Genomic DNA, 15,013 nt, shown 5'->3' on the forward strand with positions numbered 1-15,013 from the left:
TAGGAGATAAAATCAACTACATTTGGTGAGAAAGAGGCGGGCGGGAAGATGGCAGACAGGTGACAGCCGTGCACATCAGTTTCTATTCCTGATGAAACTCCATGCTGGAGGCTGCTTAGGAAGGAGAGCATTTGACTGGGGCCCAGTTCAGACGGTTAGAGTCCACGAGGGTGGCATGAGGGCAGAGGCGGGAACAGCAGGGAGCTTGAGTCTCAGACCTCAAGCAGGAAGCCAAGGGATTGCTCTGGATGGCAAGAGGCTTTTGAAGCCCCAAAGCGGGCCTGTCGCTGTAACACACCTCCTCCAGCAAGGCCACACTTCCTAACCGTCCTCAAAGAGTCTCCCAATCAAGAACCAATCACTCACACAGATGGGAGTGTGGAGGGTATTCTCATTCAAACCACCACACTTCGCCACTTCTTAAAGAAACACCAGAACAGCCACTCGATGTGTAAGCCAACAAAACAAGCAGTGTTTTGTACATTCTGGGCCAAAAGTGGAGATGTTTGTGAGCTGCTTAAGGGAAGCGGAATCTATCTGTCAGCTATGGCTGTGTAATAACCACCCCCAACTTCAGTGCCTTAACTTCATGTCAAGTCAGGTGATGGTGGGGTGCCCTGTGCCTTTAACCCCAGCACTCAGGAGGCATAGGTAGGTGGACCCCTGAGTTCGAGGTCAGCCTGCTCTACAGAGCGCACTCTAGGATAGGCAGGGTGGGGAAGAACAGCTACGTATGTCATTTACCCACGACCACGATTCTGTGGCTCAGTTGCCAGCTTCCCTTGGGGTCACTCATCTATCCAAACCTAAGAGTTTAGCGGGGGAGGGGGGAGCCGGCTCCACCTGGCCTCTTTTCCCCATGGGCAAGCATCGGTGCTGCTAGGAGCATCCCAGCCGCAGCAAATGGGAATGGAGTGGAGGGAGGCATTTATACTGTGTCTACTGATATCCCATTGTCTAAGGCTAATTACAAGGTTGAACTCACGTGGGAGCAACCTACTCCCCAGAGGCACGCCCTGCTGGGGGCCATCTGGATCAGTTTACCAGAGACAGCCCCATCCTAAGACTGCCAAACTGGGGAACTATCTCTTGGGACCTTTGCTTAATAAGCCACCATTGGTCCCCGCTCTCCTCCGGGGCAGGATTATAGGGAAACTTGGAAACAAGAGGGGTTCCCCAGTGATGAGTCAGCACCCCACACCTGGTACCTCCATCCCAGGGAAAGCTCCGATTTCATTCCCAGACTGCTCCTGCGGTGGAGGGACCGTGGAGGGACGGGAGGGGGCAGAGACTCTGGGGAAGGAAACCGTACGGGGGTGGGGTGGGGCTTGGCTGAAGAGTTCCTCCCCTATGCTTTGTTTCCTTGGACTATCAGAAGGGGCTAAGGGTGGGTGGGCAGGCCCCGAAGGGGAAAAGGGAAGAGGTCTGTGTGGACAAGATTCTGAGCTGTAGTTATCCAAAAGCATCAGCCTAGAGAAGGACCTGTAGGCCAAAGTAAGACATCGAATGTGTGACAGGTGAGTGCGCTCCTGTCACTGCAACCTGTCACTGCACCAGACCTTCAGGAGCCAGTGAGCTGGTGTCACCACCCATTTTACAGATTGGGGAGCTGGGGCACAGACAGAACCGGGCCTTAACCCTGACATGCAAATTCTCACTGGTCTCACTGCACGCGGAGAAAGAGAGAAGAGGGCGTATGGAGTTCGAATCTCTTTGTCACCATTTTGCAGTTGCGGCACCTGTGCTAGTCATAGCAGCCCTCAGAGGGCCTCCCTTCCTCCGTCTGTAAAACAGGAAAGTGATTATCACAGACTGAGGTGGAGACCCGGGTCTGGTCGTGAGGATGCTGGAGATCTCGAATTCCCCTCCATTACTTTGTGGCTGTGCTCAGAGGTACTTTCTTACCTCCAAAAAGGCCTGAAATTTCACTTCCAGCACGCTGTGAAATTCCTCCCCACCCAGTCCTCTCGGCTCCTTATCAGACTCCAAACACCTTGCCGGCCACCAGTTTATCAGCTCTGGCTGGCGTGGTGGCGGCTGAGGCTACCGCCCACGTAGGTGCCCAAGCCTCTGGGCAGGACTCGGCCCGGGATGGGGGATGGGAAGGGGTGGGAGTGAGCCCTGAGAAGAGTTGAGTCTGAGCCTGGAGCTTCAGGAGAGGAAATGTGAAAAGCTGGCTTTCGGGTGTGGGGGTGGGGGAGCAGGGAGGGCGCCCGACACCAGATGTTATCGCCAAAGAGCTGGGTTGACTGCACAGGTTCCAGAAACAGCCACAGAGTGTCTGGGACCTGTTTCTCTCAAGTCACTTCTTCCAGCCTAAGGCACCCGTTCCTGCTTTGGGTCCTCGTGAGGCCCGCAGGGAATGGGGGGAAGGGTATGGGCGGGGAGAGGGGGGAGAAAGAGAGACCCCATTCCTGGAATTGGCAGCTAAGCCAGGAAATGCCTCACCCCACCCTCACCCTCTAATTTCTAACCTTCAGGCTCACCTCTGCCTCCCCGAACCCCTTCTTCAGAATGTCCCAGGGCCATAAGGGGGCAGAGACTATCAAGCCCAATCCTGATTTCCAGGAGGGGAAACTGAGGCTCAGAAAAGACAAAAAACTTGCCTGAGATCCTTTTGCTTGATGTGGCGCACCAGAGCTGGACCCTGCCTACCTGGCAGAAAAGCACTCACTATACCAGACCAGAGCAGAGTTCAGTACAGAGGTGCTGTGTGGCCCCAAGAATGTCACGACCTCACACGCTGCTAGTTCCCCTCCCAGCCTGCAGTGGCACTGCACAGATGAAGAGTGGCATGCAGGTTGTGTGTCAGAGAACTGTACAGGGGCTGGACGTATTTCCGGGGGAATGGTTTCCGGTTGGCCACAGTTTTCAGTCTCAAATGTACATCATCGTGCCTTCACACACACATTCCAGGCTTGAACCATCCATGCCATGTCCCTCCATTCACCCCGTAGCATTGCCAAGAAAATGGACAGGGAAATGGAATCCCACACGACCATCCTCCCACGTCAGGGGAGAAGGTGGGGTCTCCTGAATGCCAGTCGTTAAGGCAACAGATCATCACAGGGCCGTCCTTGATTCCTGGCCACCTCCTGCATCCCAGGGGTGTCATCGCCCACGGACAGCCTTCTTCAGTGAGACACTATATGCATTCTTCATTGGAAGTGAGTTTCAGTGGCCTCTGACACCAAAGGAACTTTCCAGTCATGAGAGTGTCCACATTGTGTGCAGAGTCAAGACTGACACCAGGGAACTTCTTCCTGGGGTGATTGATTAGTAAATAGCTCTCTCCACAAGCTAGGTCCTGGTCAGAAATACCTCCATTACACCGGCCCAAATTCCTTCAGCGATTCCCTGCACACAGAAGGTGGGAAAATATGTCTCACCAGAAATTCCATTTGTTGGCAATTCTGTTGGCTAGAACTTAGGAAAGAAACTGCCGAAAGCTCAGGTAAGCAGGCAGATTGTTAGATGGCTGAGTCTCCTGGGGCTCTGCCTGTGCACAGAGGGAGGCTGGAGTGGCCGGCTCTCCGTTTACATGGTGGTCATTGTAGTAATAACTGATATGTTATTTCTAGGCTGGTGAAATGAACCAATTCAAGCCAGATTAGAATATATTAAAGACAGGTTTATTGGGAAGCTGCTCTTGGGTGAGATCACTGACCCCCAAGGACCGAGGCCAGAGAAGTCACCATGGGAGAGAGAGAATGGGGTGGGGGTGGGGAGAAAGAGAGACGGCTTTGCAGAGAGAAGGAGGAGGAAGAAGAAAGAGAGGGAGACCAAAACATCTGCATTATATCTGGAAGAGCATCTGGGGGAAGGGCAGCCCAGCCCCTAGCCTGGAAAGTTGGGGTTGGGGGGTAGGGTATGCCAGGTAGGGATTGAGGGATGCAGGGAAGGCTTGGAGGTCAGCTTTGATATGTAAATCAAACACCTCAGGTCAGGCCAGATTTCCGGCCTTGATTCAAAAGCAGGTGAGTCAGCTTGTCCTTGGTCTGTGAATTAAAAGGAGGAAGCAAGTCCCAAGGAGAAGGGATTTTTGTTATTCTTGATTCGTGGTACTTGGGTTTTGAAGACAGAGTTTCTCTGTGTAGCCCTGGCTGTCCTGCAATTCACTGAATGGCCTTGAATTCGGAGATCTGTCTGCCTCTGCCTCTGAGTGCCAGGGTCGGCACTAGGAGAGGTTTCTATTGTAGATCTGAGGAAGAATATAGCCAGAGGCCTCAACAGGGATCCGGACTGAACCAAGTTATTCAAGAAGAGAAATGGAGAGAGTGGGGGGGAACAACAGACCAAGAGAGCCACAAGTGAGCTCAGCAAAAGAAATCAAGAGAGCGAGAGACCCAAGGGGGTGGGGGTGGGGAAACCAAAAGAACACGTGGCCAAAATGTCTGGGTCAGATAGGACAGAAAAGCTTGGGGCAGGGAAGCTCACTGGGCTGGAGAAGTTTAGGAGAAGAGCAGGGGCTAGAAGACGGCACTGCACAAGCCAGGCAGCCGGGAACACTCTGGCACGCTAATCGAGCGCCGTGGCGGCACTGAGCACGATTGGAGACTAGCTCTGAGCTCTAAGAGGATGGAGGGAAAAGTGGGAGTGTTTGGAGCAGGAGCTGGGGACGCCCGGTGGCACTGTGGGGGACCATCAGCCCAGTGAGAGCGACACCTTGGAGTCCCTCCCTGCTCAGTGGTCATCATCCCATTATTCAGATGAGAAAGTTGAGGTCCAAAGAGGCGAGGCAGTTTGGCCAAATTCTCTTAAATGTCCCGTCGGGTGGCCACTGTCCGACTCTCACCCCTTCTCCCTTTGTCCCCACCCACCACCCCTCGCCATTCACAGTCCTCCAGGATTTGACCCTTGTGGCAGCCTTGGGGTTCGGCTTCCTGTCTTCATCCCTCTGGCGACACAGCTGGAGCAGTGTGGCCTTCAACCTCTTCATGTTGGCCCTCGGGGTGCAGGGGACAATCTTGCTGGACCATTTCCTGCGCCAGATCTCTCAATGGAACCAGATCAACAATCTGTCCAGGTAACTGAAAGGAGTCTGGGTCACATGGGCACTTCGAATGCGGAGGCGGAAGGTTCTAGAAGGTCATGACCTCTTGACACCCCCTCGCCCCGGCATACAAAATACGTAGGATATACTGTTTCTACAAGATTTTCACTGCTTTAAAAAAATATCTAATTTAATTGGCCCTGCGGGGTGTGGGTGTGCCAAGGGATCTGGACCTATAGCTCTCCCTGGGTGGAGTCTCCCTGTTTTGTTATTAATGACTTGGATTATCATTATGAACAACAGAGGTTAGTAGGAAAGGTAAGAAAAGGAATAAACACAAAACAGAACGGGAAACAGAGGTGTCACCACAGGGGGCGGGGGGGGGGGGGGGGGACTGTCTTAACAAATAGTGACTGTGTGGTGCTTGGGCACGCCCTTAATCCCAGCACTCGGGAGCCCTAGGTACGAGGAACTCTGTGAGCTCAAGAGGCCAGCCTGGTCTACAGCGTCAGTTCCAGGATAGTCAGGGCTACACAGAGAAACCCTCTCTCACAGAAGCTGTCCTACTTGAGGCCAACGACCTGGGCCTTGCTCAGTCCTGGGTGTGTGGGTGTGTGGGTGTGGGCTGACTGACTGGTCCTTAGTGAAGGGGCTTAAAAAGCAGCTTAGACAGAATACCAACACTTAGTCCAGTGGAACCCTGGGAATGCTAGTTCTTTTATCAGCAAATGACTTGGAAGCAGCTTGGATCAACTCGGCAGAGGGAGGGAAGGCCTGGTGGGCGGGGCCCGGTGGGCGGGATGCTAGCAAGCTTCTTTCCGCCCTGGGTTAATACCAGCAGGTGCCTCCACGCTCCCTCAGTGCTGGGTCTTCCCACATCAATTAGCAATTAAGAAAATACCCCACAGACATACCTACAGGTCAATCTGAAGGAGACAATTCCTCAGGTCTCCTCTTACAAGATGATCCTCCTGCCTCAGCCTGCTGAGTGTGAGATTACAAGCGCACTGTTGCCGCTGATTTATGTGGTATTGGGGGTCAGACTCAGGGCAAGCAACGCGTCACCTAAGCCACACCCGGCTCCAGATGCGTGTGTTTTTGATGGTGTACTCTGAAAGCCTCTAGAAGACTCTAGGAGACTCTCCGTAGAAAGTCCGGGCAACAATCCACTTCCCTGTTGTGTCTGATGTGTGTTCATGAATTCTGCTCCTACGGGAACTCCCCAGGTGTAGTCTCCATCCTACACAGGAAGTGACCCGAGCAGAGTCATCTGAGGTCCCACAATCCCACTGTCCGGACATTGCTGACTCGGCCTTTTTATCCCTCCCCCCACCCCCTTTTTTGAAGACAGAGTTTCATTTGCTGGGTAGCCCTGGCTATTCCGGAACTCACTCCGTTGACCAGGCTGGCCTCGAACTCACAGAGATACACCTGCCTCTGCCTCCGGAGTGCCGGGATTAAAAGCATGTGCCACCACTGCCAGGCTGAATGAAGCTTTTTAAGCACCCGGTGTCAGGGTCACCACCCTGCGCAGTGACTTCTGTACTGAGCTTGTCAGCACAGTAAGCACTCACCTAGCATAGCCTGTCTGGTCGCAGTGACCACTGAGCCACCCCACACACTGAGTCACTCCTGGTCCGCACAGGACCCCTTCCCCCCAAGCCCTTCTCTTACCTTCCCCTCGCACCTTCGAGCCTTACGAACAGTGGTGCATGCTGGGAAGGCTGCGTGCAGACGGATGGACTCTGGCTTTAGATCCAGGTCAGCCAGATTTGTTATCAGTAGGTAGTAGCCGTCCTTCCGACTCCCTGGCCTCTTGTACAGTATGGGGAACATAGCCTCTCCGCAACATCCGGATGCCAGCTTCATTAAATCCCTAGGCTTCAGAGGAAAGCCCAGTGTCACCTCCCCCAGGAAGCCCTCCATGATAAGCCCAGTTGGCGCAGTCTCAGTCAACCAAAATCACTTTGAAAGCAAAACAATGTTTTTCTCTACCCGAATCCCCACACCAAGCCTGCACCCATGTCCAGGGGAGGAAGGATTGACAGTCTCCATAAGGCCAGCCTCGATTTATTACGAGTTTCCTCTTCAAGTCCTTGCCAGTCTTTTCGTATTATGTGCACATACACCATGTCTTCCTTCTATGCCCTGGCCTGGCTCCTGGAAACACTTTCTTATTAGATTACCCGGCCGCTTGGGTGGTGGGCCGGCAGGTACACAGCGCCCTCTACTGACCACCTGCGTGGCCACAGCAGAAGGAAGCGTGAGGAGGCGGCAGTGGGATTCAGGCAGTTGTGTCTCCGGGGAGGAAAAAGCCACTTTGAGTCACTTGGCTTGTAGAGAGGCTCTGCGACTCCGAGCATCCCTGTGCCGTGGGTTTGTGCAAAGAAAACTCAGACCGCGACAGCCGCCCTGATGGAGCCCCGCTCTGCGGCAGTAGCGCTCCTGTGGACTGTGGGCGGGGCCTGATGAGAGATAACGCCTCCCCCCTTCTCTCCCCGTCCTCCCCCTCCCCGTCCTCCCCCTCCCCGTCCTCCCCCTCTCCTTCTCTCCCCCTCCCTCCCCACCCCGCTCCTCAGCATCCAGGTAGCTACGGTGAGCACCTTGCCGGTGCTGATCTCAGCGGGCGCTGTCCTGGGGAAGGTCAACTTGGTGCAGCTGGCCGTGATGGTGCTGATGGAGGCAATGGCCTTTGGTGCCATCAGACTTGCGGACAAGAAGGTCTTCGATGTGAGTTCCCAGGGCTCTGAGGGGGACCTTGGAGAAGGTGGGGAGGCAGGACGCCGCCCCAACTGGCTGCAAGTGGTTAGACTCTAGGAAGCGAGGGCCTGGAGCTTCACCAGGTTTTGGCTTATATTTATTTGTTTATTTTATGTATCTGAATGCTCTATCTGTATGTACACCTGCCCGCCAGAAGAGGGCGTCAGATTCCGTTACAGATGGTTGTGAACCACCTTGTGGTCCCTGGGAATTGAACTCCGGACTTTGGAAGAGCAGTCGGTGCTCTTAACCGCTGAGCCACCTCTCCAGCCCTTTCATAAGGTTATTAATGGTTGCATAAGATGAATTCCCAGAATGCACTAGTCAGGGTTCTCTAGAGAAAGAACCGATAGGATGTGAGTGTCTCTGCGCGCGCGCGCGCATTATCAGAGTGACTTACAGACTGTGGTCCAGCTAGTCCAACAATAGCTATCTCCTAATGGAAATCCCAAGAATGCAGCAGTTGTTCCAGCCATGAGGCTGGATGTCGCAGCTGGTCTTCAGCAGACGCTGGAATCCTAAAGAAGTAGGTTCTAGCACCCGCGAAGGACTAAACTTGCCCAGCAAGCCAGCACAAAGCAAGTGCCAAGGAGTGGCCCCGATTTAAGGTGGATCGTCCCACTTCAAAAGATTGGCACTTAAGGTGGATCTTTCCGTTTCAAAAAATTCAGTCAAGAAAAATTGCCCATGGGAGTACCCAGCCTCTTGGGTTTCAATTCATTCTAGACACAGTCAACAACCAAGAATAGTCACCACATGTAGTCAGTCACCCTGGCAGCAGTCCAGCGAGTTACAGGTTGTTTTATTTTATGTTGATGGGGTTTTTGTTGTTATTGTTTTATTGAGACAGAATCTCACTCTGTAGCCCTGGCCAGCCTGGAACTTGCTACATAGACCAGGCTGTCCTCAAACTCACAAAGATCTACCTGTTCCTGCCTCAAGAGTGCTGCGGTTAAAAGTGTGCACCACCACACCCACCCCTAGTGTCTTCTTTTAAAGCAGTCTTGTGTGTCATCTCAAGGTCAGCATAACCTTCTTACCGAGAGGGAATGCTCCGAGTCTAGGTTTGAAGCCAGCCGTAATGGTGCCAGTCCGATGGCTTTCCCAGTCCGATGGCTTTCCCAGTCCGATGGCTTTCCCAGTCCGATGGCTTTCCCAGTCCGATGGCTTTCCCAGTCCCTCTGCCTGAACCCTGACCCTGCCGCGACCCCCGAGAGATGAGATGGTCGGCCTTCGCACCTCATAGATGAGAGAGCCACTGCCCAGAGAGGGAAAGGAGCTACCCCGAATCACACAGCATCATAGCGGCAGGGCCCCGTGGGCACCGGAGTCTCAGCCTCTGTTAGCAGTAAAAGCGCTGGAGCCTGAGGCGCACCCCAGCCCTGCCCCCGGCAGAGTCCCATGATAACCTCTCAGTGCCTACTTCGTTTGCCTCTGGAGGGCGGCGCCCCTGCCTCAGTGGTCCGGGGAGTGCTTGTATTAATCCACTGGCATAAGATGGGAAAGAGCGAGGTCGCTCAAGCGTGAGGATCTGAGTTCAAATTCCCAGCAGCACTCTTGAACAATCTGGGTGCAGCTGAGGGCGCGCCCATCACCCCAGCACTGGGGGTCGGGAGACAGACACACTGCTGTGGTGTGCTGCCTGCATCCTGGCTCCGGGCTCAGTGAGAGACCGAGCATTAACCTGAACACACACACACACACACACGCACACATGGGAAGAGAGGAGCCTTAGTTATGGTTTCATTGCTGTGATAAACACCATGAGCGAAGCAGCTTGCAGAGGGAGACTTGATGCTTAAGGCCCGGCTTCGCGGATAACCTCGCCCAGGTGTAGCGCCGCCCACAGTGGGCGAGCCCCGCCCACGGCGATTCGCAGCATCCGCGTCCTCTAGTCACGCCTCAAGCCCTCCCTCTCCCCCTCCCCACCCCGCCACGGTTTATTTTTACTTACTTGGTTCGTACACCATAGTCCTTGCCCACAATTCACAGACATAAATATGGCAAAGGTGTGTCGGCTAAGCGAACACTCAACGGAATGAACTATATATAAGCTCAGCTTTAGGGGTATCCGAGACAGGGTCTCAGTTTTGTAGCTCAGGCTGGCCCTGAACTCACAGCATCCTCTTACTTCAGGCTTCTGTGAGCCGGAAGCGCAGGCATGCCGTCTTTCTGGTCCTTGGCTTGCGTCTCTGTTCGTGAGCGAGGCTCTTAGCATCACCGCCCGTTTGAGAAGAAGTTCCCGAGAGTGCCTGTTACTACCAGGCCGTGGGCAAATACACCTCCGGGAACTTCTGCTGCAGAAGGAACAGTTACCAGCAAAAAGTGAAATGGGCAAAAGATGTGTCCTGTTATCACTAAATTCTGTAGCGAAAAGCTAACCATAGGGCTGGAGAGATGGCTCAGTGGTTAAGAGCACTGACTGCTCCCCCAGAGGTCCTGAGTTCAAATCCCAGCAGCCACGTGGTTGCTCACAGCCGTCTGTAGTGGGATCTGATGCCCTCTTCTGGTGTGTCTGAAAAGAGCAACAGTATTCACATACATAAAAATAAATAAATATATCTTTTCTTAAAAAAAGAAAAGTAAGCCATAGAAAGGTGGTGCAGAAATCTGAGGGGCAGGTAAGACACCAGACGCCAGTCGGGAAGCTCGACCGAGCAGCTTTTGAGGCTGGCTCTGGAGAGTGTCTGTCAAGAGCCGCCAGACCCGGGAGAGAGTCCGTCTGTCCAGAGGCCCCTGGCTCTCTGCCCACACCTCACACACCTCGCCCTATGGCTACCCTAGAAAGCAGACGGAGATGTACCTGCCTGTTGTTCACCCCCAGGGCCTGACCACTTCCTCCTCCCTGCCCCTCCCCCTCCGCCCGGGGGATGAGCATTGCAAGCTGTTGTAGTGCGAGCCTTCCAGAGGTGAGCTGAGTGGGGGGGTGAGGTGCGAGCGAGAGCGGCGCTCACGGGGTCCCCCTGCTGGTCACAGAGAGAAGAGGCACTCTGAGGGAAGTGGAACCCCTGGGGGATTCTGAGCAGGCCAGTGGTAGGTTCAACCCCTGCTTGGAGAATATGCAGTAGGCGCAGGGATGGGAACAGGAAGGTTACGGCAGAAATTCGGAGTCTCCTTGATGGTGGCTTTGGCCAAGGCAGCGGCAGTGAGGAGTGAAGAGCCGACCAATTCTGCATGGTTTTGTTTGGGGGTGGGGGAGACCCTGAAAACAGCCTTTACCCTTAAATCCACTAAGAATGAGGCCCAAGGCTTATTAAACTTACTATGTATGAGGCATGAGTCGCGTGAGCCCAGGGTCTATCCAGCTGTGGCACGCTGTCACAGGACAGCCTGTGTCCTTGTCACTCCAGGCTAAGCTGCTCGCCCCCTGGCTCTTCTGAGGCAGAAGCCAGTTGGCTGGGTAAGCTCTGAACGGCAGGTCCGAGTTCAAGTCTGCCTTCCTCAGGAAGCTCATGACTGTCTCGGAGGGGCAGCAAGGCCTTCGCCTGGGACTCAAACACTCACCAAACCATTGTGCTCTGTTGCAGATGACAGACCACGTCGTCATGACGCACGGCCACGTGTTTGGGGCCTATTTTGGGCTGACTGTGGCTTGGTGGCTTTCCAGGTCTCTGCCCAGGAGAGTGGTTGAGGACATCCAGACAGAAAAGGTTCAAATGGCTACGAGCTCCAGTCTGTTCGCCATGCTGGGTAAGGACCAGAGGGCGGGGCGATTGATCCACCTGAACAGAGTCCTACTGGGAAATCTCTCCTTGGCCTCTGACCCCAAATGTCCCTAACCCTTCCACAAAGGCCCTTAGTTTGTTTTTTAAAGATTTATTTTATTAAATAAATGTTATTATTGTAACATTTATTATATGTAAGTACACCGTAGCTGTCTTCAGACACACCAGAAGAGGGCATCAGATCCCATTGTAATTGCTGGGATTTGAACTCAGGACCTCTGGAAGAGCAGTCAGTACTCTTAACCACTGAGCCATTTTTCCAGCCAAGGAGGAAATTTTTTTTATTACTTATATTCCTTATTTACATTTCAAATAACAGGAGAAAGATTTTTGTTTTGAGACAATCTCATATAGTTGCCTAGGCTAGCCCGTAGCTTACTATGTAGCCCAGGTTGGCCTTGAACTCACTGTAATTTTCCTACTTTAATGTCCTAAGAACTGAGATAATAAGTATGAGGGACCACATACCTGTCCTGTAGTTAAAAAAAATAGATTTATGTATGACTGTTTCATCTGCATGCATGTGTGTGCACCGTGTGTGTGATGGTTTCACCTGCATGCACGTGTGTGCACCATGTGTGTGACTGTTTCGCCTGCATGCATGTGTGTGCACCATGTGTGTGACTGTTTTGCCTGCATGCATGTATGTGCACTGTGGTTTTTGGATCTGGGGTGATGTGGTTCGCTGTGTGGGTGCTGAGAGAAAAATCCAGGTCCTCTGCAAGAGCAGCCAGTGCTCTTAACCACTGAGCCATCTCCAGTCTCTGCACTGCTTGTTGAAAGAAAGCGTCTGGCCATCAAAGACTAGAGCGAGGCCTGGCATTTGTAGATTTCAGCTCTCTGGTCCTTAGACCTCTGGTCTGCTTCCCACCAACCTGTGACTTCAGAGGGGAGAGGTGACCGGAGAGAGCAGGTTTCAGGCGGTTCCTCTGTTGCCCGGGAAGACTGCAAGACTGCGGATTTCAGAGTGGGGGCTTGGTTCTGGCTAATGGCCCTCTGCCCTCCAGGCACACTTTTCTTGTGGATTTTCTGGCCGAGTGTCAACTCTGCTCTCCTGGAAGGGACGAAGAAAAGGAATGCTGTGTTTAATACCTACTGCGCCCTGGCAGTCAGCACGGTGACAGCCACCTCCCTGTCAGCCCTGAGTCACCCCCAAGGGAGGATCAACATGGTGAGAAGGAAAGCTGCCCCTTGCACAGCACACGTCTCTCTGTGCATAACACCTGCAGTCATGGCCCCTACCCAAAGGACCAGGCTGTGGGTGAGGATGCTGCAGTGATAGACCCTGCTATGTCCCTCACGTAGAGAACATCAGGGTGGGTACCAGAGATCAGGCAGGCCGTCTGGGGTTGGCATGTGTGTTTAAATCAATCAACATTGGGGCTGGAGTTAGCCTGGCAGCTCTTCCAGAGGGCCCGGGCTCAGTTCCCAGCACCCACATGATAGTTTACAACTGTCTGTGAGTCCTGTTCCAGGGGATCTGACACCCACACACAGCCATACATGAGGACAAAACACCACTGTACATAAAAAAAAAAAAAGAAGAAGAAGAAAGAAAAAGAAAAAGAAATCAGTATTAATCACACAGACCTGACTACAGACCCATTTCAGGTAGTTGTGGAGGCCAACCACCATGAGTAAGACTCAGCCAAACAAACTGGAATAAAATTAGCCTGCCTTTCTTCCTTTCAGAAATGGATGGATGCTTTTAATCCTAGCATTCAGGAGGCAGTGGCAGGTGACTCTCTGAGTTCAAGGTCAGCCTGGTCTACACAGTGAGTTCCAGGATAGCCAGGGCTACATAGAGAAAACCTGTCTCAACAAATAAACAAACAAAATGAAAGGAAGAAAGAAAGAAAGAAAGGAGGAAAGAAGGAAAGAAGGAAAGGAAGGAGAGAGAGAGAGAGAGAGCAGTTGGTGTCCTGGTATAGATACTGATATTGGGAGACAGTTTGTGGAGATGCACGGAGGAGGGAGACAGGCTCAGCCAGTCAGAGGCCCGAGAACAACCAACAGATGGTAGGAGAGGGGGAGGGGGGTTGAGGGAACCTGGCCATGGTGACAGGCTCCCAGCACAGCGCCATCTCAGGGAGGCTCGAGTGCCCACAAGTGAACGTACTGGTGACAGGAATTCGAGCAGACAAGGCAGGGTTGCTGAGGAAGGCTAAGAAGTAGGTGTCAGGTGAACACCCAGAGCTCTAAGGCCGAGGACTGCAGAGTCACAGACAGCAAGGCTCCTCTGGTTCTGCCAGGACCGAGGGCGGTAGTGGAGGTGTGACCCAGGAGCCAGGGACAGCGTCCTGGAGCTGAGTGTGGTCGCAGGGACCCAGGCAGCAAGTCGCTGTTACTAATGAACATGGAAACAGTGGCTTCTGAGATCCGAGCCAGACCCTGGGCTGAGGGCTGACTCAGCAGCGCTTACAAGAAGAACTGTCAGCGGTGGTGGCGCACGCCTGTAATCCCAGCACTCTGGGAGGCAGAGGCAGGTGGATTTCTGAGTTCAAGGCCAGCCTGGTCTACAGAGTGAGTTCCAGGATAGCCAGATCTATACAGAGAAACCCTGTCTTGAAAAAACCAAATCCAAAAAAAGAAAGAAAGAAAGAGAGAGAGAGAGAGAGAGAGAGTGAGAGAAATAAAGAAAGAAAGAAAGAAAAGAGAAGAAAGAAAGAAAAAAAGAGAAAAAAGAAAGAAAAAAAGAAAGAAAAAAAGGAAAAGAAAATAACTCTTGAGGCGCCAGCAGGTGGCGCTGTACTCCATTACCAGAGATCTGATGCCGCCTTCTGGCCGCTGCAGGCACGACACGTGCATATAGTGCACTCACACATAGTAAAACACCTCTAACAGAAAAAACAAAACAAAACAAAAAAATCAGTCTTTTTAACGTTTAGAAAAAGAAAGGACTTAGCCGCGTGGGGGTGGTGGCACACGAGTTCAGTCTCAGCACTGGGCAAGCAGAGGCAGGGGAATTGCTGAATTTGAGGCCAGCCTGGTCTACAGAGAGAGTTCCATGACAGCCAGGAGGACATAGAAGAACACTTTCTTGAACAACAACAACAAAAATAAAACAAAACCAAGCACTCCTCCCAAAAAAACCCCAAAAACAAAAAACAAAAAAGAAAAGAAGAGAAGTCAGGATTGCCGGCGGCGGTGGTGGCGCATGCCTTTAATCCCAGTACTTGGGAGGCAGAGGCAGGCGGTTTCTGATTTCTGAGTTCGAGGCCAGCCAGGTCTATAGAGTGAGTTCCAGGACAGCCAGGGCTACACAGGGAAACCCTGTCTTGAAAAAACGAAAAACAAAACAAAACAAAAAAAGAAACAAGAAAAAGAAAAGAGGATCTTACCATATAGCCTAGGCTGGCCTTGAACTCAAGATAGTCCTGTCCTAGCCTCCAGAGTGTTGAGATTAGGTCACAGCTCATTGTATCACACCCTGTTCTTTTAAGTGCTTAAGGGTGTCCAGTCAATAGGGCGACTCCCTGAGCTGGAGGGAGCCTGTGGATGAAGGTCGCTCGGTGGGATGGACAGGAAGGGATGA

The 15,013-nt window shown here is 52.7% G+C and overlaps 1 protein-coding gene across 1 annotated transcript in view; it reads left to right on the top strand.

Annotated features, from left to right (window-relative positions):
- LOC127681456 (blood group Rh(D) polypeptide) overlaps positions 1 to 15,013 on the top strand; it is a 28,878-nt gene that overhangs the window by 2,640 nt on the left and 11,225 nt on the right. The window contains exons 2-5 of the mRNA XM_052177720.1: positions 4,840 to 5,026; positions 7,573 to 7,723; positions 11,281 to 11,443; positions 12,486 to 12,649. Coding sequence (XP_052033680.1) covers positions 4,840 to 5,026; positions 7,573 to 7,723; positions 11,281 to 11,443; positions 12,486 to 12,649 — 665 coding nt within the window. The remainder of the gene's footprint in view (positions 1 to 4,839; positions 5,027 to 7,572; positions 7,724 to 11,280; positions 11,444 to 12,485; positions 12,650 to 15,013) is intronic.

The sequence above is a fragment of the Apodemus sylvaticus genome, chromosome 3, assembly GCF_947179515.1.
Source record: "Apodemus sylvaticus chromosome 3, mApoSyl1.1, whole genome shotgun sequence".
Taxonomy (NCBI): Eukaryota; Metazoa; Chordata; class Mammalia; order Rodentia; family Muridae; genus Apodemus; species Apodemus sylvaticus.